The 25,866-nt window shown below is 42.3% G+C and overlaps 1 protein-coding gene across 1 annotated transcript in view; it reads right to left on the bottom strand.

The window, feature by feature from the left end:
• The window catches only part of HYDIN (HYDIN axonemal central pair apparatus protein), a 488,520-nt gene that overhangs the window by 191,384 nt on the left and 271,270 nt on the right, over nt 1-25,866 (bottom strand). The window contains exons 25-27 of the mRNA XM_063654515.1: nt 23,619-23,762; nt 18,407-18,550; nt 16,359-16,672 (exon numbers count right to left, since the gene is read on the bottom strand). Of these exons, the coding sequence (XP_063510585.1) occupies nt 16,359-16,672; nt 18,407-18,550; nt 23,619-23,762 (602 nt within the window). The remainder of the gene's footprint in view (nt 1-16,358; nt 16,673-18,406; nt 18,551-23,618; nt 23,763-25,866) is intronic.

Genomic DNA, 25,866 nt, shown 5'->3' with positions numbered 1-25,866 from the left:
GGGCAGATCCAGGAAACACTGTGGAGGAAATGCTGGTGGAAACATTTGGTATGATCATATTTAATTTTGTCCAATCTGGTGGGTATGTAATGGTGTCTAGTTGTACCTGTTTTAATTTCCATTTACAAGATTACTAATGAGGTGGAACATCTTTTTATTCTTTATTGGCCATTCATATCTGTTCTTCTGTGAAATAACTGCTCATTCTTCTCTCCTAGGTTTTAGTTGAATTCTGTCTTTTCCTTCAAGGGCATTCTTTATGTAGTATGTAGAATGATCATCTGAAGGTGGTTTGTATGCCAAAACTGCTCTCTGTTGGTGACTTGTCTTTGTACTCTTTTAATGGTATCTCTTGATGCAGAAAGTTCTCAAATTCAACATAGAGATTATGGATAGTTTCATTATGATTTTGTGCTTTCTGTATCTTGTTTAAGAAATTCTGAGGCTAGGCAAGGTGGCTGACACCTGTAATCCCAGTACTTTGGGAGCCCAAGGTAGGAGGATTGCCTGAGGCTGGGAGTTTGAGACCAGCCTGGGCAACATAATGAGATCCCCATCTTTACAAAAAATTTAAAAAGACCATTAGCCAGGTGTGGTGGTGTGTGTCTGTCATCCCAGCTAGTTGGAGGGCTGAGGCAAGAGAATCACTTGAGCCCAGGAGTTTGAGGTTGCAGTGGGCCATGATCATGTCACCACATTCCAGCCTGGACAGCAAAGTGAGACCCTGTCTGTTAAAAAAGAAAAATTCTTCCTTATTCAGAGTCAGAGATCATCAAAGCTTTACCCTACATTTTCTTCAAATTAAAAAAATTTACTTACACTTTTCATGTTTATATCTTTAACCCATTTGGAATTAATTTTTTTTTTTGAGATAGAGTCTCACTCTATTGCCCAGGCTGGAGTGCAGTGACACAATCTTGGCTCACTGCAACCTTTGCCTCCTGGGTTCAAGCAATTCTCCTGCCTCAGCCTCCCGAGTAGCTGGGATTACAGGCACACGCCACCATGCCTGGTTAATTTTTGTATTTTTAGTAGAGATGGAGTTTCACCATGTTGGCCAGGCTGGTCTCAAACTCCTGACCTTGTGTAACCGGCCTTGGCCTCCCAAAGTGCTGGGATTACAGGCATGATTTTGTATAGTGTGAGTTTAAGGATCTGTTTATGCTTTTTTCTATATAGATGACATATTGTTTCTGGATCATTTACTGAATAGGCCATCCCTTCTCCTTTATTCAAATATTTCAATTTTGTCATGTTTCCATACATGTAAGACCCTGTTTCGGGGTCTTTGTTCTGTTCCTTTATTCTATTTGCCTACTGTGCACAAATACTACACGTTAAACTTTATTATATTTTTACAATAAGGCTTGATATCTAGGAGCTTGGCTAGTTTCATCCCTCTTCTATATAAAGTTTAGGATCAACCTGTCAGGATTTTGATTGGAAGTACATTTAAACTATAGATCATTCTGGGGAAAAATGACATCTTTACTGAACTGAGCCTTTTAAATCAATGAAACAAGTATGTCTCACCATTTATTTAGGTCTTATTTAATGACTTTAAATAAAATTATCATTTATCCATAAATATTGTGTTTTTATGTTACATTTATTTCTAACTACTTTTTTTTTTTTTTTTTTTTTTTTTACTGCATTCTATTTTCTATTTGTTGCTGCTATACAGAAATGCAATTGAGGCTGGGTGTGTTGGCTCATGCCTGTAAGTAATCCCAGCACTTTGGGAGGCCGAGGTCGGTGAATCACCTGAGGTCAGCAGTTTGAGACCAGCCTGACCAACATGGTAAAACCCTGTCTCTATTAAAAATACAAAATTAGCTGGGCATGGTGGCAGGCACCTGTAATCCCAGCTACTCAGGAGGTTGAGGCAGGAGAATTGCTAGAACTTGGGAGGCAGAGGCTGCAGTGAGCCAAGATCGCACAATTGCACTCCAGCCCAGGGGACAGGGTGAGACTCCGTCTCAAAAAAAAAAAAAAAAAAAAAGAAATGCAATTGAATTTTATAACTTTATATCAATCCATCCTCCTCACTCAATTCTTTCATTAATTCTAGTAATTTGTCTGTTATTTTGCATTTTCCATGTAGATAATAATTACACGACTTTTGTTTCTTCCTTTCCAAATCTAGTCTCTTTTATTTACTTTCCTATCTTCCTACACTGGCTAGGATCTTTAGTAAATTGTTGAATAGAAATGGAACTCTTGGCTAGGTGCGGTGACTCACGCCTGTAATCCCAGCACTTTGGGAGGCTGAGGTGGGCAGATCACCTGAGGTCAGGAGTTCAGGACCAGCCTGACCAACATGGAGAAATCCCATCTCTACTGAAAATACAAAATTAGCCAGGTATGGTGGCGCATGCCTGTAATCTCAGCTACTCAGGAGGCTGAGGCAGGAGAATCGCTTGAACCTGGGAGGCAGAGGTTGTAGTGAGCTGAGATCATGCCATTGCACTCCATCCTGGGCAACAAGAGCAAAACTCCATCTCAAAAAAAAAAAAAAAAAGAAGAAGAAGAAGAAATGGAACTCTTGTCTTATTTTTGATTTTTAAAGGAAATGACTTTAACATGTCTTCATATTTTAAAAAGTTATCCTTGATTAGGTTAAGGAATTTTCACATGAATAGTTGTTTGGTTCTACTGAATTTTTTCCTTGATTTATTGAGATGATCATATGTTTTTTCTTCTTTAATGGGGTAGTATAGTAAATTGAATCACCGGATTTTGTAATGTTAAACCAACCTTGCATTCCTGGAATAAACTCAACCTCATTATATCTTATCTTTTTATACTTTGCTGGATTCGGTTTGTTAATATTTTGGTGAATGTTTTACATTTATATTTTTGAATTAATGAGTGTGAAATGGCCTGAAATCTTTATGTCCCTGACCTGGTTTAATGGGTTTTGGTATAAAAATTAAGTTAGTTTTATAAAATAAGTTGGGTAATATTGTCTTTTATATTTTTCTCTGAAAAGATTTTAAGTTTGAAATAATTCATTTCTTAAATCATTGGATGAACTTTTCTGTATCTATCAGGGCTTAGTGGGTTCTTAAAAATGGGGATATTTGAAACTATTTCTTTAATGGTTATAAGACCATTTGGATTTCTTTTTTTAAAATAGTCAGTTTTGGCAAGTTGTATTTTTCTTAAGAAATTGTCCATTTTATCTAAGGTTATTCAGAAGTATGTTTTAAAATGTCTAAGCCTGTGTTTTTGTTTACTTGTTTGTTTCTTGTTATCTATTTGCTATTGATTTCTGACAGAACAGATTCTTTGTTGAGATTTGCTTTAAGCCCTAGTATACAGTAATTTTTCATAACTGTTGCATGGGGCCAGAAGATTTTTTTTAGTGCAGTGTTCTACATATGTCAATTATACTAAGCCTATTAAATGCATTCAAATTGTCTATAATAGTGTTGTTCGCTAGAACTTTAAGCAATGATAGAAATATTCTCTATCTGTGCTGTCCAATACATAGCCACTAGCCACATGTGGTCAACTAGTACTTGAGAGGTAATTTGGTTTAGACGAGGTCATGAGGGTGAGACCAGCCTCATGGAATTAGTGCCCTTATAAGAAGGGACACCAGAGTGTTCTCTCTCTCCTTTTGCTATATGATCACATGGTGAGAAGGTGGCTGTCTACAAGTCAGGAGGATAGCCTTCATCAGAACTTGACTATGCTGGCACTGTGATCTCAGACTACCAGCCTCCAGAACTGAGAAATAAATATCTCTTGTTTAAGTCACACACTCTATGATATTTTGTTACGGCAGCCTGAGCTCGGTAATATAGTGTAATACATTACACTTAAGTGTAGAAATTTCAACATTGCTTTGTGACTTAATGTAATTCTTAAATAGTAATTAGGCATCAGCTAACTCAGTCCTAGCTACAGATGTGAGGGTTCCTTGGAGGAAGCCCAGGAACTAATGGGGCTGGGAAGAAGGAGAAAGAAGGACTCCTTTACACTTTCTTTCACTCAGCATGTCTGTTCTGAAGTGATTTACATAAAAAGTGTTCTGCTGTAAAAAGCCTGAACACAACTGTGTTAAATAATACATATATATGTTTGTGTGTCTATTTATTTTGAGAATTTGCTTTATAGCAAACCTGATTAATTTATATATCATATGTAATACACCTATTATATTTAATTATAATTATACACGTATTTCAAGTCTATTTAAATAAGTGATATTCCTTCTCAAGGAGCAAAGTAAACCTATAGATCTTAGATATTTGATATTGCCCCTCCCTCAATGGCAGTGAACCAAACTGTAGGAATGATGTCTAGAAGAAAAAACAATTCCACTCCTATGACATGGGGCTGAACTTGAATTTCCAAACCTGTTAATAGAAGGACAGAGTCAGAGGTTTCAAGCCCTTCTGAACGGATGCAGGATGGCTTCTCCAAGAGCTACCTACTTCCTCCGCTAAAGGATGGTCAGTTAGAAGCTGGTGATGAACCTGTGGGCAGGATCCCATGGCAAGGCAACAGCCCTACAGGAACAGTCTACCCAGTCTGTGGCAACAAGTAGGGAATATTGCCCTCCCGTGACGGTATCGTGGCCTCAAAAGAGAGGGTCAAGGGGAAAGAGTAGCAGGAAGCAGGCTTTGCTGCCAACATGCTCCCTGGTGGGGCTCACCCAGTTAAGGCAAAAACTAGGAGGATCCCTGAGGTTCCTGATAACTCTGGTATGGAGCCAGCCAGGCCAAGGAAATCCTCAGTTCCTGCCTGAATCAGGAACCACTGGCTATCACAGGCAGTTGGGGTGTGATTATCACTAAAAATCCCCTGTAGGGCACAGTCTCAGGATGAGAGCCCCCACCTCTAGCAGCTCTCACATGTTGATTCAGGGACTCAGGATAAGGCTGGGAGCCACCACCCAGAGGATCCTTCCCTCCACCCTGCACTCAGCCATCTAGGGGCAGCAGGCATCTCTTCACCCTGCTGGGACTGATCATCTAGCCCGCCCCAGCAGACTCCATCAGTGTTTCCACCAGATTTCTTCACTGGGTAATATTTGCAAGGCTGAGAAGTAGAGGGCAAAGTGCTGAACTGTGGAACAAACAGTAGCTGTGGATTTTTATGAGCCTCTTATTTTCTCATTCAGCTTATAAACTCTTGATGGGAAAAGACTGTGCTTCCTACTTATCCTCACCCCACCTCTTTCTCTCCCTCTCTCCCTTTCTCTTCCCTCCCTCCCTCCCTTCCTCTCTCCCTCTCTTCTCTCCTTCTTGCCCTTTTCCCTCCCTCCCTCCCTTCCTTCCTTCCTCCCTTCCTTCCCATTTTTATCTAGTGCTTATTTACTTCCCTGTGCTTCCGTTCCGTTATTTGTAAAATCACAATAATAATAGTGTTTCCTAAACAGCTGCCATGTAAATCAGGTTACTGAGAATATGAAGTGAAGCCATCTTTGGAAATGTCTGGCACACAGTCACTGCTTATCCACCCACCTTGTGCCCCATGAACAGTTTCCATGTTTGTCTTTGGGGGCTCATCAATTCCATGCACAGCAATAAGTCTTATTTATCTTTGTAGTCCCCATCACACATAGCACAATGTTCGGGTACAGTGTTCAGAGAAGGTTCGTTTAAATATAAAATAGACATATAGTAATAAGATATACAGAAAAATTGGGCTTTGATATGTCATAGAAGACAGTGGTTAAAACAGGGGCTTTGCAGTCAGTACAGAAATGGGGTCTTGGACTTCTCAAAAGAAGATATAGAAGTGACCAAGAAATATGAAAAAACGTTCATCGTCACTAATCATCAGAGAAATGCAAATCAAAACTACAATGAGATAATATCTCATACCAGTCAGAATGGCGATTATTAAAAAAATAACACACTGGTGAGGCAGAAGAAAAAAGGAATGCTTATACATTGTTGGTGGGAATATAAATTACTTCAGCCATTGTGAAAGCAGTTTGGAGACTTCCCAAATAACTTAAAACAGGGCTACCATTTGACCCAGCAATTCCATTACTAGGTACAAACCCAAAGGAATATAAATTACTGTACCACAAGGACACATGCACTTATATGTTCATTGCAGTGCTATCTATTCACAATAGCAAAGACATGGAATCAATCCAGGTGCCCATCAACAATGGACTGGATAAAGAAAATGTGGTACATAAACACCATGAGTACTATGCAGCCATAAATCATACAGCAACATGGATGCAGCTGGAAGCCATAATCCTACGTGAATTAATGCAGGAACAGAAAACCGAATACTACATGTTCTCACTTATAAGTGGGAGCTAAACACTGAGCACACATGAACATGAACAGGGGAACAATAGACACTATGAACTACTAGAGGGGGTAATAAGGGAGTGAGGCATGGGTTGAAAAACTACCTGTTGAGTAGTATGCTCAGTACCTGGGTGACGGGATCCATACCCCAAACTTTAGCCTCATGCAATATTGCCATGTAACAAATCTGCACAAGTATCCCCTGACTTTAAAATCAAAGTTGAAATTATTAACAAAAAGAAATGGGGTCTGGGATCTGCTGTGTGGGCTCAGGTGCCTGGATCCCTAAAAGCAGGTATTCATCCTCACTCTCTGGGGTTGCTGTATGACATGTAATGAGTTAGAATGATGCCTGGCACACGGTGGGTACTCAATCCTAGTTACTGCTATTGGTCAAGATTATGGAAGCTTCCTTTCATTGCTCCCAATAGCTCCATGTTGAAGATTTGGCCATATACATCTGTCTACAGGAAATATTTCCTACTTGGACATATTCTTTGTGGTCTGGAAAGCTGTTAAAAGAGATTTTCCCAATGTAAAGGTGTGAATTGTTCACACTGTACCGATGGTCCTACTCTAAGGCTTCAAAAATAGGCAGGTTGCCTTTCATACAGAAAACAGGAAGGTGCCTGCACAGCTGGTGCTTAGGGCTGCACGGTGATGGGGCTATTCTGGGAATGAAGTCTGGTTGTGAGTTGCTTTTTCACAGTGCCTGAGGAGTAAACCAGCTTATCAGGTCTCAGGGCATTGGTAAGGTGGTCTTGTTCCTCAAATACCCTTCCACGCAGGTGGTACCTAATTTCACAATTAGATGTCCATCTCTTTGGCTTAGGACTAGCAAGGGAAATGCAATGAGCCTGATCAGTCATGAAGGTGGAATCTTTGTTCTTTGCTGCCCAGCATCCATTCTCCCTTTCTTTGGTCAGGTACCTTCCATTTCCCTCTGGGAACTAGCCTATCTCTGACATTCAGCCTGGCTCAGGAGTAGCAGTGAGTTCCCCAGACCATAGTTGAGGGACATAGGATTCAATCAGAGCCAGTGAGTTACAGCAAAAAATTTCCCAGGACTCTACTTCCTCCCACTAGACTGGAACCTGGAATATGAAGAGCTGGAGCTGCTGAGTCATCTTGCAACCATGTGCGTATAGGACCTGACTGAGAATGGAGGTAATATGGCAGAGGGCAGAGCCGAGGGATGATGGAAGAGACACTAGGTGCAGGTGATGTTATTCAAGTCCTGGATCAAGCTGTGCCTGAAGCCTGAACCTAGACTTTCCAGATGCATGAACCAACAAATTCTGTTTTTCTTTTCTTTCTTTTTTTTTTTTTTTGTAAGTTTGAGTCAGGATTACCATTGCTTACAACCAAAGGCTTCTAATGATATGGTCATTAATAGAGGATCCATTTTTAAAAGCTTGCTTGGCATGGAAGAGAGTAAAGGGAGCACAAGACTCAATGCTAGTAATGTTGGAGGCTCTGAATAGGTTGGATAAGGGACATCCTCAAGATGTCCATGTTTGAATCCCTGGAACCTGTGAATGTTACCTTATATGGCAAAAGGGACTTTGCAGATGTGATTAAGTTGAGGATCTAGAGAAGGGGTGATTATCCTGGAGTATATGAGTCAGCCCAATGATCTAACCACAGGTGCCCTTATATGAGGGAGGCAGAGGGCCATGCTCCTCCAGAGAGGGGAGAAGGGGATGCTATGCAGTCAGCTTTGAAGGTGGAGGAAGGGCCAGAGACTAGGAATGCAAAGAATGAAAGGAACAAAGCTCTGGAATTCAGCAAAGGCAGGGGATTTTCCCTGCAGCTTCTGGAGGGAGCAGAGGGAGAGTGGCCCTGTCCATACCTTGGTTCTGACCCAGTGAAACTGATTTCAGACTTCCGGCCTCCAGAATGGGAAGAGAAGAGATCTGTGTTGTTCCAATACCCCCAGCTTGTGGTGACCTGTTACAGCAGCCACAGGAAGTTGCTAGCGGGAGGGACCCATTCCCACTGGGTTCACTCTTAGGGCTATAAGTCTGTCATCCTAGCTCAGACACAGTAGGCAGAGAGTCGGGGAAGAAAGGGGGCTCAGGGGGCAGAAAATGGGCTGTGGCCCCTGATTCTGTTTCCCCTTCATGACCTTTTTGCCCCCTCCTCAGGCCTGTCTTCCCTCTGGCCCCAGGGCTAAATGCTTACTTTTGGCTCCAATCCAAACTTTTCTCTGGGAGGTGAATAAGAAAAACGCAAATACTTGAGCTCACAGCGTTCTAAGAGGTACAAAGCTGGTGAGGAAGACAGGATGTTTATGGAAAGGACAAAAGCTTAGATCAGTGATAGGCACTTGTGGCGCTTGGACCCTGTGAGACCTCCCCACATCCTGAAATGGCCTCAGACTGATTGTGGGAGAAAATATCTCAAAGCTGCCTCTGGGGTGCTCAAATATGGCCTGGTATCAACATCAGAGAGGCACCCATCTCCTCAATTTCTACAATAACAAAGCGGCCTTAGCATCCTCACCACATTCCTGTGTGGAAGGCACCATTATTAACCTCCTTCATTTCACACAAGAGCCGAGGCTCAGGGAGGCTCAGCCACCCAGCAGGGTCACATGGGGCTGGTGGCTGAGCCAAAGTCTGACTCGGACACCAGCACCCTGAGCTACCCAGGGACAGCTGTGGTTTAAGGGTACTTAGTGCCTGCCCTTGTGGGATTCAATAAAGTAATGCTTATTCTGAAAGAAAAAATAATCACATTTCCCCTAAACATTTTTATTTTCTTATTGGGCCCTTGGGCAGAGCAAGGAACTGCCTCTAAGCCAAGGTCTGGGCTTATCTGGCTGCAAGGAGGAGTGATAGGTAGGGAGGGGAGGCCTGCCTGGCCCTGGCCCCCTTGAGCCACACACAGGCCACAGCGAAGCTTGGCTAAAGCCTGGCTTTGGCCTTGATGAATGCAGCCTGGTATAAGAAAAGGATTTTCTATCATTTGTTGGAAGTAAAAGGAATCTGGGTCCATCTGTGGTTGTCTAAGGACCCTAGAGCTCCTATAGGAGGACCTGTAGGAGCCCCTATAGGATTCTGGGGCTGCTTCACTTAGCAGCATTTGGTACAAAGGAAGAGACCCTTAGAGAACCTAAAAACAGCCACCAATTTGGGAGTCCTTGGCCTGTCTCAGGGACATATGCATGTTAAGATACACTTCATTTAATCCTCACAGCAACTCTTTTAGACTACCATTTTACAGGTGAGTCAACTGCGGCACAAGGTCACATGGCTAGGAGGAGCACAGCGCTTGGATTCTAACCAGTCACATCTGATTCGGCAGCCCAGGACCCCAACTACCACTAACACACCACATCTTAGAAAAGTTCCACTTTTGGGCCAGGAACAGTGGCTCACACTTGTAATCCCAGCACTTCAGGAGACTGAGGTAGGAGGATCACTTGAGCCTAGGAGATTGAGACTAGCCTGGGAAACATAGCAAGACCCTGTCTCTACAAAACAAACAAACAAACAAACAAACAAAAAACAACAAAAAACCAGAAATTAGCCAGGTATAATGGTGCATGCCTGTAGTCCCAGCTACAGTAGTCCTTGGCTTGAGCCCAGGAGTTTAAGGCTGTGGTGAACCAAGATTGTGCCACTGCACTCCAGCCTGGGTGACAGAGTGAGACTTTGTTTAAAAAAAAAAAACTTCACTTTTGAAGCAACAGAAATTGAGGTATGATGAAGACACAGATGGAAGCATCCAGAAAATGAGGCTCTTTCTCCAGCCTCCTTCCAGGCCTTCCACCCTCCTCTTCCAATCTCCATATTGGCTGGCTGGTGCTCATCATAGAAAAATCAATGTGAGAATAACATGTTCCTTTGCTGCAGGACTTGGCTCCCTTTAGGCCCTTGTATTCGATTTATTTATAATCTGATTCAGAAACGAAAAGCCAAAGCTGTCCGTGGAGACCACTTGGCCCACATGCTCTAAGTTCTAGTGCGGCCTCAGCTTCCCCGCTCTGAGACTGCACAGAGATGCCAGCCAAGCCAGAGGCTGCTCGGCTCCCTGAGGGTTGGCTCTCTAGTCTGGCCTCTTAAAGGTAAAAGCTGGTTCAAGTGCACCGTTTCCTTGTGCTTCTCTTTCACACAGGTGCCATGAAGCATTGTGTTCTTGTCAAGCCAATCAGTTACACTGAAGTGATGGACCTAACAAAAGGGTGGCTCCTGCAGCGACAGCTGTGTGTCATGAATGGCCAGCCCCGGCACTTCATGCCAGCTTTCTCATTACATGCAGATGTGGGAGGGGGAGAGACCGCCATCCACCATGGTTGACCCAGGTTCCTGTCACAGGCACAAACTCAGGCTTCAAAGGCAATGGCTACCTTTTCCTCTTACCGAGTACTTATTTAGCATGCTTGTCCATTTTACTTCTTTCTTTGTTCTTAGATGTGACATGAGGGCCAACTTGGGGGAAAAAATGTGTGCTCAAACAAGAAGGATGCTTTAAATAGATGAGTGAGAATTGCCTACAAAGTCACATGCACACACGTGCATGCACACGCACTGCAGATGTACATGTGTTGTGAAGGAACATGAGAGTGTCTAGGTGACCTCAGACCTACCTAATAAAAGAAAAAGAAAACCCTCTCTTACACTTCTGTTTCTTTTACTAACTGTAAGGCTTAGAAGAATCCTAACTGGATAAGAAAGGTTAGTTTTGGTTTATATCTGATAAAAGTGACCTTTAGCCGGAGTGGTTTATGTTTTTCAGACGTCCTACACAGAGACAGTCTGTCTGGAAACCAGGTGGCTTTTTTTTTTTTTTGTCTATTCTAGGTGACATTTATGCCTGGAACCTTTCTCTTTGGCGGGTGCCAGAAAGCTGAGAGAGAGGAATCTCAAGCCAGGTATGAAATGATCTCCTTCTCTCTACAAATACCCAGGTGGGAGCAGCTGATTCACCAAGAAACAGCCTTTGAGGATGTACTCTGTGCTGGGGACTGTGCTGGCCTCTGGGGCTCCAGAGGTGATAGGGCAGGTGTGCTTGCTGGCCTCACAGGGATTAAGAGATGCTGGGAAGATGGACACTGAGCCATAAGCAGAGGTGTGATGTGAGTCACCAAGGAGATGGGAGTACCAATGGCCATGACAGGGCATCTGGCCTAAGGATGGACCTTGGAGAAGGCTTCCCTGCAGAAGGATGGTGAAGCCGAAGTCTGAAGAAGGGGCAGGGACAGCTAGGTGGGGCTGGGGAGGAGCTTCCAGCAAAGAAGGGGGCAGTTGGACAGGAACAGCACTGGGCAGGACAGAGGCCGGTGTGTTGGGTAAACAGAAAGGTCAGTGCCGGAAGCAGAGAGCGAATCTGGAGAGGAACGCAGGGACCAGTACATGCTGAGCCTTGCAGAATAGAGTGAGTGCTCTGTACTTTATTCCAAGAAGCACAGGTAGTTATTAAAGGCTTAACGCCAGGGCAGTGGCATGGCTACTGAGGGGAGTAGGAGCTGTGGTGCATGCGTGGAAGCAGAAAGCCCAGGTAGGGCTGTGACCACAGTCCCTGCAACAGGCAATGGTGGCTTGAGCCAGGGTAACAGCAGTGGCAATGGGAATGAGGTTTTCAGAAGGCAGAATAGGTAGAAGTTGGTGGTGGATTTGATAGGGTGGGTGGGGTTAGAGAGAAGAAGAAATCCTAATGCCTCCCAGGAGAGCAGTGATGTCATTTACTGTGACAGGGTGCCCTGGAGGACAGTCTGGGAGTGAGCAGGGAGGGAACAGAGCTTATGTGGAACACACTAGGCATAAATCACCTGGGAGGCATCCAAGGGATGTCCAAGAGGAGATGTCAAGAAGGCAACAGACTTGGAACTCAGCAGAGGGGGCTCGGTGAAGACAGGCACTGGGAAGCCTTAGCAAAAGAAGCTGACTGGAGCTATGGGGGCACATCAATTTCTGGGAAGAGGAGAAAGCCTAGGATGGAGCCCTCCATCCTTCTACTCCAGTGGAGTTGTTGCTGACAGAGAACTGAGAAGTTGTTGAGGGGACAAGAGGAAAATCAGGAGAATACGGTGTTCTGCAAGCCGAGAAAGGAATCTATTTCAGGAAGGTGGGGTTGGTCGCTGTGCTGAATGCTATTAAGCATTACCTTTCTGAAAAAACCTTTGTCACCTTCTTGATTACAAATCCCACCACTGCCTCCAAGAAAGAGCGTTAATTCCTTCTGGAATACCAGGTCTCTCACACACTTCTGCCAACATACCTCTCCAGACTCACCTCCCACAACTTCTCCCACCCAGTGAGGTCTGCCCACCGGCCACGCTGACGTACCCTCCGCCAACATCATGGTAGGAGCATGTCATTTGCTCTCCAGCATCGATTCTCCCTCTGTTAGTTTTTGTTTGGTGACCCCATTCCCACCCCCTCCAGTCCATCTGGTTCTGAGATCATGATCCACAGCCTTTGGTGGGGGGCATGTGGCCAGGTCAACCATGATGAGTGCGTCACCCTCCCCTGACAGTGACTGATGAGGAGTGGGGACAGAAATGTGACTCAGTTAGTTTGATCAGAGAGAATCTCCTGGAAGCTGCGGGAGAAAGACCTCATATTGTTTTCCAGTGGATCGGAGTGTAAAAGGACATGGACCCAGCAGTGCTGGCAGCCACTGGGTGATTAGGAGAGAAAAGCTAATTTGGGAATGAGGTTAACACAAGAAACTGAGCAGAGCTGAGAGACAGAGAACCTGGCTCCAATGATGACATTGTATGATCCTTGCTTTAAGCCAGGCCAGAAGCCAAAGCGAATCTGGAATTTTGAGTTGTGAAAACCAATGAATTTCCTTTCCTTTAATTTTTGCTTAGGGTCAGGTTTTCAATGACTTGCAACAGAGTGAACCCATGAATTCTAACTAATAGATACATTCTATTCCTGTTACTCAGAATGTCTCCCGGCCTCTCCATTTGGAACATTTAACTGTGGCTCCTCAATGCAGCCTTTTCTGACTTCTCTGGGCATAGGCCTCCCACCCACAGAGCCCAGCATGGCCACATGTCCACTTTGGTACATGTCTGCTTTCTCCACCAGCCTGAGGACAAGGGTCACGTCTTGTTCACTTTTATATTGCTGATTCCTCAATATGTGGCTCACAATAATCACTTATCAAATGTTTTCTGACCGACTCTCTGATTGAGTAAATGAATGAACAAACAAGTTATAAGCAGAGGCTCAATATTAAGAGATAGGAAGATGCTGAAGAAAGAGGAAAACGGTTAAATAAATGCTTAAACCAATGAAAAATTAAATGTATCATCTTCGGTAGTGGCCAAGTACATTTTCAAAAGTTCATCACTTTAATTATGAAAGTAGCCTTTCGAAAATAAAAAAATAAATGAAGCATGTCCTTGCTCCCAGATGGAATAAACTCATTTAGCTATGTTACATCAGAATCACTTCACAAAATCTGGTATTTGAAGTGCATTAGGTCGGGTTGGCTGATTTTTCCATAATTATATTAAATGTTCACCATCTACAGAATTTCATTCCAAACCCAAACAGTCCCTGGCACTTAATGAGCAGACTCCAATGCTCAGGCCCAGGACTGGCTGCCGGCTTCAATGCTTCACTAGGTCATGGTTAGATGTCTACGGAAAACATTCAGAGGGAGCCATCGTTACCGTGGTAACAAGTGCAGGAGAGAAGAGGGTGACTGTCATACATAAGATGAGGATTATGGACAGGAAGCACTGACAAGCCCCTAAGGAAACAACACGAGGTTTCCTCAGTTAAGAATGGCTGTCCAATATTCACATGCCAACAACTGAGTGTCACAACATCCAATAAGGAAATATACAAAGCCCATTAGTTCTAGTTGCCAACAAAGAAGAAAATGCAGCAATCGCTGCCTCCCACTATTTTATAATTATGTGTATGTCTATACATATACATAAATGAACCAGAACAGAAACCCACTGAAATATGTAAAACAGGCAACATGGAGCTCAGTGCTGCACATACTCAATGTAGGGTCCTACTCAGTCTGTGCTTTGAGTTTGAAATGCTTTTCAAGAAAATTCTGCAGCAACAAAACCAAAAGTAAACAAGTATGACCACATCAAACTAAAAAGCTTCTGCACAGCAAAGGAAAGAACAGAGTGAAAATTCAACCTATGGAAAGGGAGAAAATATTTGCAAACCATATATCTGATAAGGGGTTAATCTCCAAAATATATAAGAACTCCAACTCAATAGCAAAAAACCACTAATACCTAATTTAAAAATGGGCTAAGGACTTAAATAGACATTTCTCCAGAGAAGATCTACAAATGACAACAGGTATAGAAAAGATGCTCAATGTCATTAAATATCAGGGAAATTCAAATAAAAACCCCAATGAGATATCACCTCATACCTGTTAGGACAGCTGTTACTAAAGAAACAATAGACAACAAGTGTTGGTGAGGATGCAGAGAAACTGAAACCCTGGTGCACTGTTACCGGGAATGCAAAATGGTGCAGCCACTATGAAAAACAGTATGGAAGTTCCTTAAAAAATTAAAAATAAAACTACCATGTGATTCTGCAATCCCACTTTTGGGTATTTATCCAAGAATTGAAATCAGAATCTCAAAGTGATATTAGCACTCTCATGTTCATTGCAGCAATATTCACAATAGCCAAGATGTAGAAAAAAGCTAAATGTCCATCAACAGGTGGATGGATAAAGAAAATTTGTTATATACGTACAAGGGGCTAGAATTTTGTTCAAACTTAAAAAAGAAGGAAATTCTGCAATATGTAATGACATGGATGAACCTCGAGGACATTATGCTCAATGAAATAAGCCAGTCACAGGAAGATACTGCATGATATGGTTTGGCTCTCTGTCCTCATCCAAATCTCATCTCAAAATGTGTTTCCCACATGCTGAGGGAGGGACCTGATGAGAAGTGATTGGATCATGCAGGTGGTTTCCCCCATGCTGTTCTCGTGATTGCGAGTGAGTTCTCATGAGATCTGATGGTTTAAAAGTGTTTGGCAGGGCTGGGTACGGTGGCCCACACCTGTAATCCCAGCACCTTGGGAGGCTGAGGTGGGCGGATTACCTGAGGTCAAAAGTTCAAGACCAGCCTGGCCAACATGGTGAAATCCCATCTCTGCTAAAAATACAAAAAAAAAAAAAAAAAATTGCCAGGCATGGTGGCAGGCACCTGTAATCCCAGCTACTTGGGAGGCTGAGGCAGGGGAATCGCTTGAACCTGGGAGGCAGAGGTTGCAGTGAGCCCAGATAGCGCCATTGCACTCCAGCCTGGGCGACAAGAGCGAAACTCTGTCCAAAAAAAAAAAAAAAAAAGTGTTTGGCAATTCCCCTCTCACTTGCTGTCTCTCCTGCCATCAGGAAAGATATGCCTTGCTTCTCCTTCACCTTCTGCCATGATTGTAAATTTCCTGAGGCCTCCTCAGCTATGTAGAACTGTGAGTCAATTAAAACTTTTTTCTTCATAAATTACTCATTCTCAGGCAGTTCTTTATAACAGTGTGAAAAAAGACTAATATACTGCATGATTCCACTTATATGAGGTAGCTAAAATAGTTAAATTAATAAAATCAAAGAGTAGAATGGTGGTTGTGGGGGCTGGGGAGAAAGGAGAATGGGCAACAGGCATAAAGTTTCAGTGCAGCAAGATAAGTTCTAGAAATCTGGTTTACTTATAGTCAAAATACTGTATTGTACACTTAAAAATTTGTTAAGTTGTATATATATTACCACAACAAAATAATAATTTAAAAAATTCTACAAAGACTTTATTTTTTAGTGATGAATTTCTAATGATCTTATCACTAGACTCAAAATTAAACTGGGCTTATGGATATTGCTTTGTTAATTCAGTGGTGATTGGAACTTTCAAAGATGTTTTATCTATGTTTCCTGTTAGGAAATCGAGGATGGATCGTGATTTTAAGCTCCTTGTTAATTCTGTCAATAATTAGTGGTCAAAACGGAAAATATTTATGAATGGCCAGTACATGGAATACAGAAAACCCCGTGAAAAGCCTGAAAGAGAAAACAAATGAAAAGCAGAGTTCTGTGAGAGTTCTGCGCTGGGGGTACCTTATCTGATTTTCCTCATCATTCACCAAGAAGAACCAGCGAAACTTCACAACCAACGGGCTGCAGTTGGTGATGGTAACGTAGCGAATGAGCTCAGTATCGTTCAGGATGCAGCCAAAATCCAGCTCCATTGTCTCAAAGCTGAGGTTGGGGTAATGCACTTCTCCACGCAGGTCCAGCCTGTCTATCTGAGGGTGTTCCACATACTTAATTGCTAGAATTTCTTCTGCCACCCAGTTGTTCAGATCGTTTCTGTAGGAGGGGTCAAACTTGATCAGCAGGTTTTTTTCTTCATCAATTTCCAGTTTAATAGGCTACAAACAAGATAATGGGGAAATTACTAACTTTTGTACTATGCATTTCCACCCTGGTACATGAAACAGGACAGCCAGGTATTTACACATACACATTACATGTATTTATGCACATACAGATACACGCGTATTTACGCACACACATATAAACACACATATTAGTATGAAAAACATACATATACACATTCATACGTAAACAGCTAGTGCATCTAAGTATAGACACTTATGTATATGGATACACATTTTATTAGTTGAAAATGAAAGCAAGGAAAATAGAATTATTTAAAGGAAGAGATTTTGATAAGTGTTGTGTGGGATTATAAGAATTGAGGAGTTGTAAAGGAAAAGTCTACAATGGATAACTATTATAAAATATTCTTAACCAAAAATAAATTTGGTTGTGAAATGCCCTTAGGCAAGTGGGAAAAATTCTTTGCTTAAGAAATTTTTAAAAGGATTTTCTAAAGTACTGGGGGGTGGGGGTGGGGGTGGGGGTGGGGGGGCTCTGTAGAGAGTGACCCAGAAAGGGACAGATTAGGTAATTTAATTTCTTTTCTAATGTCAGCAATCCTAACTTTTAAGCACAGTGTCATCCACTTTCTGCTGTTTTCAATTCAACTTAAAATGACAGTCCAGAGCTGAACAGCGTTTGTTCAGTACATTTTATTTGTTCTTTTCTGTCTTTGATTCCAATCCCTATGTGTTCCTTGATGCCAGTGTCTGCAGTAACACCTTCCCGTAGAAAGGCTGGCTATGAGTTGGCTTTTTTAGGCATTGCTCAATTCCCACATTTAATGGGCATGAAAGCCACCTCGTGGTTTTGCAGCAAGTGCCCTAAGGCAGTTGGGAAGAATGGACACAGGAATGAATCTGTTTTCAGTACACCTCATCTTTCCACTGGGCTTAAACGATTCTGGTATTTAACTGTGCATTTAATGACATGATTAGAAGGTTTCGGTTGATAAAGCCACTCACCTGATTCAACAGTCAGAGAGAGAGTAGTGACTCTTCAGCACTGGCCTAATCCCAGCTGAAAGCCAGGCCAGCCACCTGGCCTTTGATCTTACCACTGGCACAAGGGGCTGGGCTTAAGTTAGGACCCACCCTTGTAGATCACGGCATCTGTAGCACTCGGTATCACCATGCTTGGTGATGAAATGTTTTGAAGATTGACTTAACTTTTTTTTTTTCCGGAAAATGACATTATTGTTTTGTAGAAATGATACAAAAATTCACATTATATATAAAAGCACAAAGAAGAAACGAGAAATTTATCCCAAATTTCACAATACATTATTTCTCAGAGTTATCATTTGGTAGATGTTAGTCCAGATGTGAGAGAGGAATAAGAAGATTTTACAAAAATGGAATTAGACTACGTTGTTTTCTAAAAAACATCATGTTTGGATTTTTTCTCAAAAAAAACTTGAAGAAATGTTTCATATACAAGGGATATTAGTTCCTAAGATTAAAGGCTTTGGAGCCAGAGTAGTTAGGTCCAAATCCTGGTTCTGCCACTTACTAGCTGAGAGACCTTGGGCAAAATACTGGGCCTCAGTTTCTCCATCTGATTTACCACTCATTTTAAATTTTCTGTTGTATTCCCTGTTTGCTTCCTGGATCCTTTACATCTTTCTGAGCTGAAGTTGGGTGGTGTATTGTTACTCTTCTCTTCCTTTATCACACCCCGCCCCACCCCAGACAGCTTGCCAGAACAGCCCCCTATTAAGGTACCTCAGGAGTTGCCGGCAGCAGGGATTTATCAGTCTCACATATAAAGAAGGGTCCAGATGTTGACAGCAACAAGTTCACGGGCAGGGTAGAAATGTTCTTTATGGCCAAGGGCTGGTAATCAGGTTTCAGGATACTGTTAGGTTTCTGCAAAAACAGAAAAAGAGGAAACAAATCAACTTATGGTAAATACAGTAAGTTTCTAGCAACAAGTTTCAGGTTCATTGTTTAGAACAAATTTAGCGATCTTTCTCTTTCTTTCTGTGTGTGTGTATATATATGCATATATATGTAGATGTATATATACATTTTTCTCCGTTGTAGAACTTTAGATTAATCATGTGGAAGCTGGGCACAGAGGCTCACGCCTGTAATCCCAGCACTTTGGGAGGCCGAGGCTGGTGGATTACTTGAGGTCAGGAGTTTGAGACCAGCCTGGCCAACATGGTAAAACCCCATCTCTACTAAAAATACAAAAATTAGCCAGTCATGGTGGCGGACACCTGTAATCCCAGCTACTCGGGAGGCTGAGGCATGAGGATCACTTGAACCCAGGAGGCGGAGGTTGCACTGAGCCGAGATCACACCACTGCACTCCAGCCTGGGCAATAGAGTGGGACTCAGTCTCAAGGAAAAAAAAAAAAGATAAATCATGTGGAATGATGTATAGTGGACTACTGAAAAGTGGACCTACATAACCCAGACAACACACATTAGATTTTTTTACCCCCTTGGTGACTAATTGAGAAAACCTACAGAAGCCATGCTTCTAGATAGAACTATTATTATAGGGCCTTCCACAGTGTCATAAGACAAAGTCTAAAAAGTTAGTTATATCTTATGCATAAATATAGCTATCATTATAATGAATAAAACATTTTTCCCTTGTATAATATTTTTCCAGGCTTAAAATACCCGACTTGCATATATCTTGTTATACTGACAAATGATCAGACCTATTTCCTGTAAACTTTTCCTGATAATACCAGGAGAGTTGATTTAGAAGTATCTTTTTACTCTGTTAGATACATTAGATTTAATTTTTCTTTTTTTTTTTTTTTGAGACAGTCTTGCTCTGTCACCCAGGCTGGAGTGCAGTGGTGTGATCTCAGCTCACTGCAACCTCTGCCTCCCAAGTACAAGTGATTCTCTTGCCTCAGCCTCCCAAGTAGCTGGGATTACAGGCACGTGCCACCATGCCCAGCTAATTTTTGTATTTTTTGTAGAGATGAGGTTTCACTATGTTGGCCAGGATGGTCTCGATCTCTTGACCTCATGATCCACCCGCCTCACCCTCCCAAAGTGCTGGGATTACAGGTGTGGGCCACCGCGCCCGGCCCAGATTTAAATTTTCAACTAGAGAAGGCATTGGAAATGAATCTCGAGTTGAGAGTTTCCGGCCAGACTGGATTTTTCTCATTCTGATGTTGGGGCCCACATTATTTCTTGTATTCCCTAAAAAGAGGGTTCTTTAGTATCATCAGGGGGTGACCAGGAGCCTCAATCTTTGGCCTCCAAAAAGAACCTCCTTCCAATCATCCCCTGGGTCTTCCGACAACTCTAGCCTGTCTTTCCTAGGCCTCCTTGTATTCATTTGCCTTTTCTCTTTGTGCCAATATCAGGTAAGTCCTCCTAATTTCATACTTTGACATGACTCTGTCTTCCAGTTCTATGCCTAGCAGAGTCTTCCTTCCATTGGGTTCCTGGGTGAGCTCAGGTGACCAATGTCCCTTGGCTCGAGCCTCATGCCTTGGTTGTACTCTATGAGTCTCCCTGTGCACTGCCAGGGTGACTTTAGTGGTTAGGTCTGGCATTTACCATGAGATACCAGCCTTTGTTTCCCTCCCTCTAATATGGGGTAGCACGGAAGCAGACTCACCTTGCCTCTGCGGGTTGTACACTATGGTTTAGGGAAGGATGAAGCAGTACTCTGGGCCCTACTAAGGCTGCATGGAGAACTGTCCACCCAGTGACCTTCCCTGAAGGCTGCTGTGTCACTGCAGATGGCTTTGAAGTACAGAAGCCACACTTGGTTGGTTTTGGCAAGAAGCCATTTAGAGGCTACTGATGAGAAGGAGTCAAGCACAGAGAGACCATTCTATTTTAAAATGACCCCTTATCTTTGAGTTGTTCGTCTCCCCAAATATCAGCAGACAGAATGTGCTGCTGGAACTTCATGAAGAAAAGTGGTTGCTAGTTTCAACTGACCTTTTCAATCCCACAGAGATGTGGTTTCATCTCCGTGGCTTATGAATGGTACGATAGTTATAAAGTAGACCAAATCTGAGGAAACAGCTATAGGAAAATTCTTCCCATAGACAGGGTTGGTATCATTATATTCTAATGTACCAAATCAGATGCACTGCCCTTGAGCTGAAAACAGGGAGACAGAACAGATAATTGGATGTTATACAATTAAATCTGAATACTGAGACCTAACAAGTCTCTTGCATATGCTGGGTAATGAAGTTGCATTTCTTCATTGTCCCTGATGTGGATTAAATGTGAGCAGGAAATGAAAATGAAAAATACAGTAACAGGACAGATTTCAAACTTTTCATCTTTGTGGGGAAGGAGAGAAGGGTGGAAAAAAATAAGCAGGGAACTGTAGCTCAATTCACTTTTTGATTGAATAAGAAGTTACCGCCATATTCCAAATATGTGCATATTTTAATCTAGTAATAAATCCAAACAGTAGACATTTAAATAAAAACATGCCCACCCCACCCCCCTGCAAAAGGCATAAGGATATAAAGAGAAGAAAAAGAGCACTACCCACACATTTTTATTAGTGTTTATGGGCTTAGAGAAATCTAATAAGAAACTAGGCTGCATATTTAACATATATTACATCTTGCCCAGAATAGCTATTCAATAAATATTCACTGAGTTTTCTTCCAATAATGGCATTCAGGGAAAATACAATGCCACCAACTTCAGTGCAGCTGTTGCCAATAAATATCTTTCCTGATTACTTAAAAATGAAGAATTTAAAATGGAACAATAAAGCTTAATAACTGTAGCAGGAACTCTTGTCGTATTTTCCTTTTACATGTCTCATGGAGCTTCTTGGCTTTGGGTTTAGCTTGGGTTTCAGTGATGGGAAGCTAAACTAACAACGTCCACCTTCCCCACTCATCTATTAAGCCAAGCCATGGTTATTTTATTTTATTTTATTTTATTTTATTTTATTTTAAGTCCTGGGATACATGTGCAGAAAGTGCAGGTTTGTTATATGGCTATACATGTGCCATGGTGGTTTGCTGCACCTATCAACCGATCATCTAGGTTTTAAGCCCCACATGCATTAGGTATTTGTCCTAATGCTCTCCCTCCCCTTGCCCCTGACCCCACGACAGGCCCCAGTGTGTGATGTTCCCCTCCCTGTGTCCACGTATTCTCACTGTTCAACTCTCACTTATGAGTGAGAACACGCAGTGTTTGGTTTTCTGTTCCTGTGTAAGTTTCCTGAGACTGATAAGCCATGGTCTTTGCTGTATCTTTTCTGCCTTATATATTGTAGGTGACCAATACACCTGCTGAAAAGTTACTTGTTGATTTGAATTGAACTTGTACCTCTCACCTCTCCTGCTGGACCACAAGCTCCTTTTTTCATCTCCTAGCAGAACATCTTTCCCATGGTGATAATCAATAGATACTAATTTGTTTTAATGAACAAAATATGATGGAATCCACTACCAAAATAAATGGTCTTGAACATTCTTCTGCAAACCTCCAGGTAATGAAAGGAACCCCAGTTGATTCCTCATGACTGGTTAGGCACTGCCACACCCAGTGTTTTTGTGTGACAGCAAAGATCACACTGTGGGGCAGTGACTTACTTAATGCTTGGTCTCCCCAGCAGGCTGTGAAATTTATCAGGGAGGACTGTTCTCACTGTTGTATCTCTAGCCCCCAACACTGTGCCTAGCACATGATAGGCCTTAATAAACATTCCATTCAGCGGCCAGCATGATGGTTTCAGTGAATCTGACCATGTCACTCTCTTCCTGGAAGCCCTCCAATGGCCATCCAGAACAAAACCCAAAGTTCAGATAATGCCTTCCAGGCAGACTGCACGTCTCCAGATGGACTTTTGCCATGCTTGGCACATTCTCTCTCCAAGGTGGCCTTTCCTAACTCCAGCCCTTTGTGTGAGCTATTCCCTCTGCCTACAATTCTCTCCCCCTCCCTTGTCACCAGACTGGCTTCTATTTTTACTTGGAGTCTCAACTTGAGGCACTTGCTCAAGAAAGCCATCCATGACCACATGGATGAACAAGATCATGTCTCCTAATACATGCCCTCCCAGCACCTTGCACCTCTTCTTAATAGCAACGTTTATAATGGTGACTTCAACAATTAAATTTTAATAATTTGTTTAAAGTCAACCAGCTTAGCTTTGGTTATGTTTGTCTGGTTCACTAGATTTCCAGTACCAGCTCAATCCCCAACTCAGAACAGACATTCCTTACAAGTCTGGAATGGTAATTGATTCTGGATGGAAGCCCATCTAGGGGCAGGTGAAGCCTATTTTGATCTCACCTCCACCCCACCTCTTCACTCTCCTGACCCCCGCCCTGAGCAGCAGCCACCTACCTTCTCTCCCTGTCCCCTGACTCTGACATTCACTGTCTGCCCTTACATAGAGCCATTTAAGTTAAAGAGTGTGAATCTAATACTTTAAGTTGATTATTCTCCAGCTTAACCTGTATCTCAGTTTCCTTGTGTGCATCACGGGAATGATAACAGAACCTGCTGCATATGGTTGTTGTGAGGGACTACTGGATAATTGTATGAAATGAACATGGTTCCATGTCTAGCACATACTAATCAATCAGTGGTAGATATTCTTACTGATAATTATAATTATCGATAATTCTACTCCAATCATTCCTCTGCCTTGAGTTTATTTCACCTGGTTAAAGTAAGATGATTGACTAAAATGCATATTCAGTGCACTGGAATACCACTTCCTTAGGTCTTAGACATCAGGAATGACGGAAATAGAATTTCCACAGCAACTTACATGTCAAAGGACTGTAGGTTTAGATTCAGAATTTTTAGTTGAATGTGTACTGGCCTCTGAAGCTTAAAAAACATAGGCTGAGTAATGGGTGGAAAAGGATGCCCATTAATTTAGCTTTCAAAATGAAAATGTAAACATGCTGACCCTAGTCGGAGCACCCAGCCCTTGCCAGCACACCTCACTGACCTTCTCCAGTCGGTAGATGAGCTGCTTGGTGGAGAGCTGGATGAGAGGCGCAACGAACTCACAGGTGATGTTCACAGCCATCACCAAGCTCTTCCCCTTCTGTGCCCCAATGATGGCGTGGCACACCAGCTTCTCTTTCACTATCTGCCAATGAGATAAGCCAGCATTTGGGAACAACTATAACTTAATACTTACTCAGAATACTTATTTACCCACTGAGAGAAAATGGATTTCCGACTACCTGCCTGGGGACACAAGGAAGTGCACACTTTTCTGAATAGCACGTTTCAGGGACTGCTCTGTCACGATTATGTTTTTGTTAGTTAAACATGGCTTTGATGGATTCTGTATTTATTTCTGACTGCCCTGAGGCAGTTGATTTACATTCAGTTCTATATACATATGTATAGTTATATTAAAATTTATTATGCATTAGGAGCTGTGTTGGGTGCTGGGAGTAAAAACATTGATGAACAAGACAGATAAAATCTTTCATGGGGCTTATAGTTCAAAGGTAGTTATATGATTTCTTAATAAACTGTTGAAAACTGCAGTTGGAAAATTTTTGCCTTTTTCTTTCTTTTTTTTTTTTTCAGATGGAGTTTGCTCCTGTTGCCCAGGCTGGAGTGCAATGGTGCAATCTCAGCGCACTGCAACCTCTGCCTCCCCGGTTCAAGCGATTCTCCTGCCTCAGCCTCCCAAGTAGCTGGGATTACAGGCATGTGCCACCACGCCCGGCCAATTTTGTATTTTTAGTAGACACGGGGTTTCTCCATGTTGGTCAGGCTGGTCTCGAACTCCCAACCTCAGGTGACCCACCCACCTCGGCCTCCCAAAGTGCTGGGATTACAGGCGTGAGCCACCGCGCCCGGCCAAATTTTTGCCTTTTATACTTAAACATTTAAAAATCATGCATTAGGAATTAATATTTCTTTGGACTCAAAAAGCCTAGATTTTTATAAAGCAGAAAGGATCAAAAGTGAATTTGCAGCATGAATAGGTTATATTGAAGAGTGCTCAGGTTAGGGATGTTAATGCATTCCAGTCTCTTCTCAATTATGTAGCATGATTTAGAAGAACATTTGGGGACGCTTTTAGTAAAGCTTAAGCTGAGTTTAGTCCCCCAGCAGCTAAGAATTAATGCCTTCAAAAATATGGACAACTCTGGATAACCACATTATAAATATGCTCTTCCAACAGCTGTCAGTGTCTTGAGATAAGGGCCTGTGTTCTATTCATCTTTGCATCCTCAGTGCCTAGCACAGTATTTGTCACATGGTATACACACAATAAAAGTTGGCTGATCATCTGAATAACAGAGAGAAGGAACACATTAACACATTACCTTTTCCACAATGAGAGATAAACCCCCTTTTTTTTGAACTGAGGATGCGTTTTACCTGAAAATGCTCTATGAAGAAATAATCTAATGAAATAAAGTGGAATCTGTGACCTTAGAGAAGCTAAGCAAGGGACTAGCTTTCCAGCTATGTCTACTGGGAGACAAAGTTCTTTTTGCTTCCTATTTAATGTGGGGAAAAGTCAGTATCGCCTCCAAATTTGGCGACACAAGCAGGATCTTAAGCAAGCATCATTTCTCATCTACAAGGTCTGCATTTTGTCGGGAGGGAGAGACTCTTAAGTGACTTTGAAAGCCTTTCCTTTAGTTTTTTAATGATTTCCACACTCTGTGAGAGAATAGGGATAAAGAAACACACATGATTTGGATCTACTGAAATGTTTTACGTAGAGTGTATGGAGATCACGTAAATAAAAGCAGGGAATCAGAGTTGCTGAAGATAAATGTGGCTCTTTTATTAATGCATAAAAAGAAGATGTTTTGAAATGTGAGTTGTAGTCAGGCTGGAAAGAAAGGAACAGGGATGTCCCAATACCTGAATAGGAGAGGCGGCCCAGAGTGTCGATATAAACACCCTTTTTGAATGAATATTAAATTAATCCTGCTAAGTGTTAATAGGAGAATTTGCTTTGGCTAAAAACTGGATGTTTTTCTACCAGAGACTTGCTGGCTGGTCACTGTGGACCCTGGGCATGAGAACCTCCTTTAAGACTGGGTTCACAGTAGCTATAGAAACAAATCGAAGACTGAGCAGAGCTGCACCCTGAAAGCGACGGATGCTACCATGGTAACTCAGGACTGTACACAATCCTTGAGAAACCATATCCTTCCTCGGATAAATGTCAAGGGACTTTCCTAAGAAATAGATATAGTAGAGATTTATTTAGG

This window comes from Pongo pygmaeus, chromosome 18, assembly GCF_028885625.2.
Source record: "Pongo pygmaeus isolate AG05252 chromosome 18, NHGRI_mPonPyg2-v2.0_pri, whole genome shotgun sequence".
Classification (NCBI taxonomy): domain Eukaryota; kingdom Metazoa; phylum Chordata; class Mammalia; order Primates; family Hominidae; genus Pongo; species Pongo pygmaeus.
The sequence above is the reverse complement of the archived record's forward strand: the minus strand, read 5'-3'. Positions and strand labels throughout refer to the sequence as shown.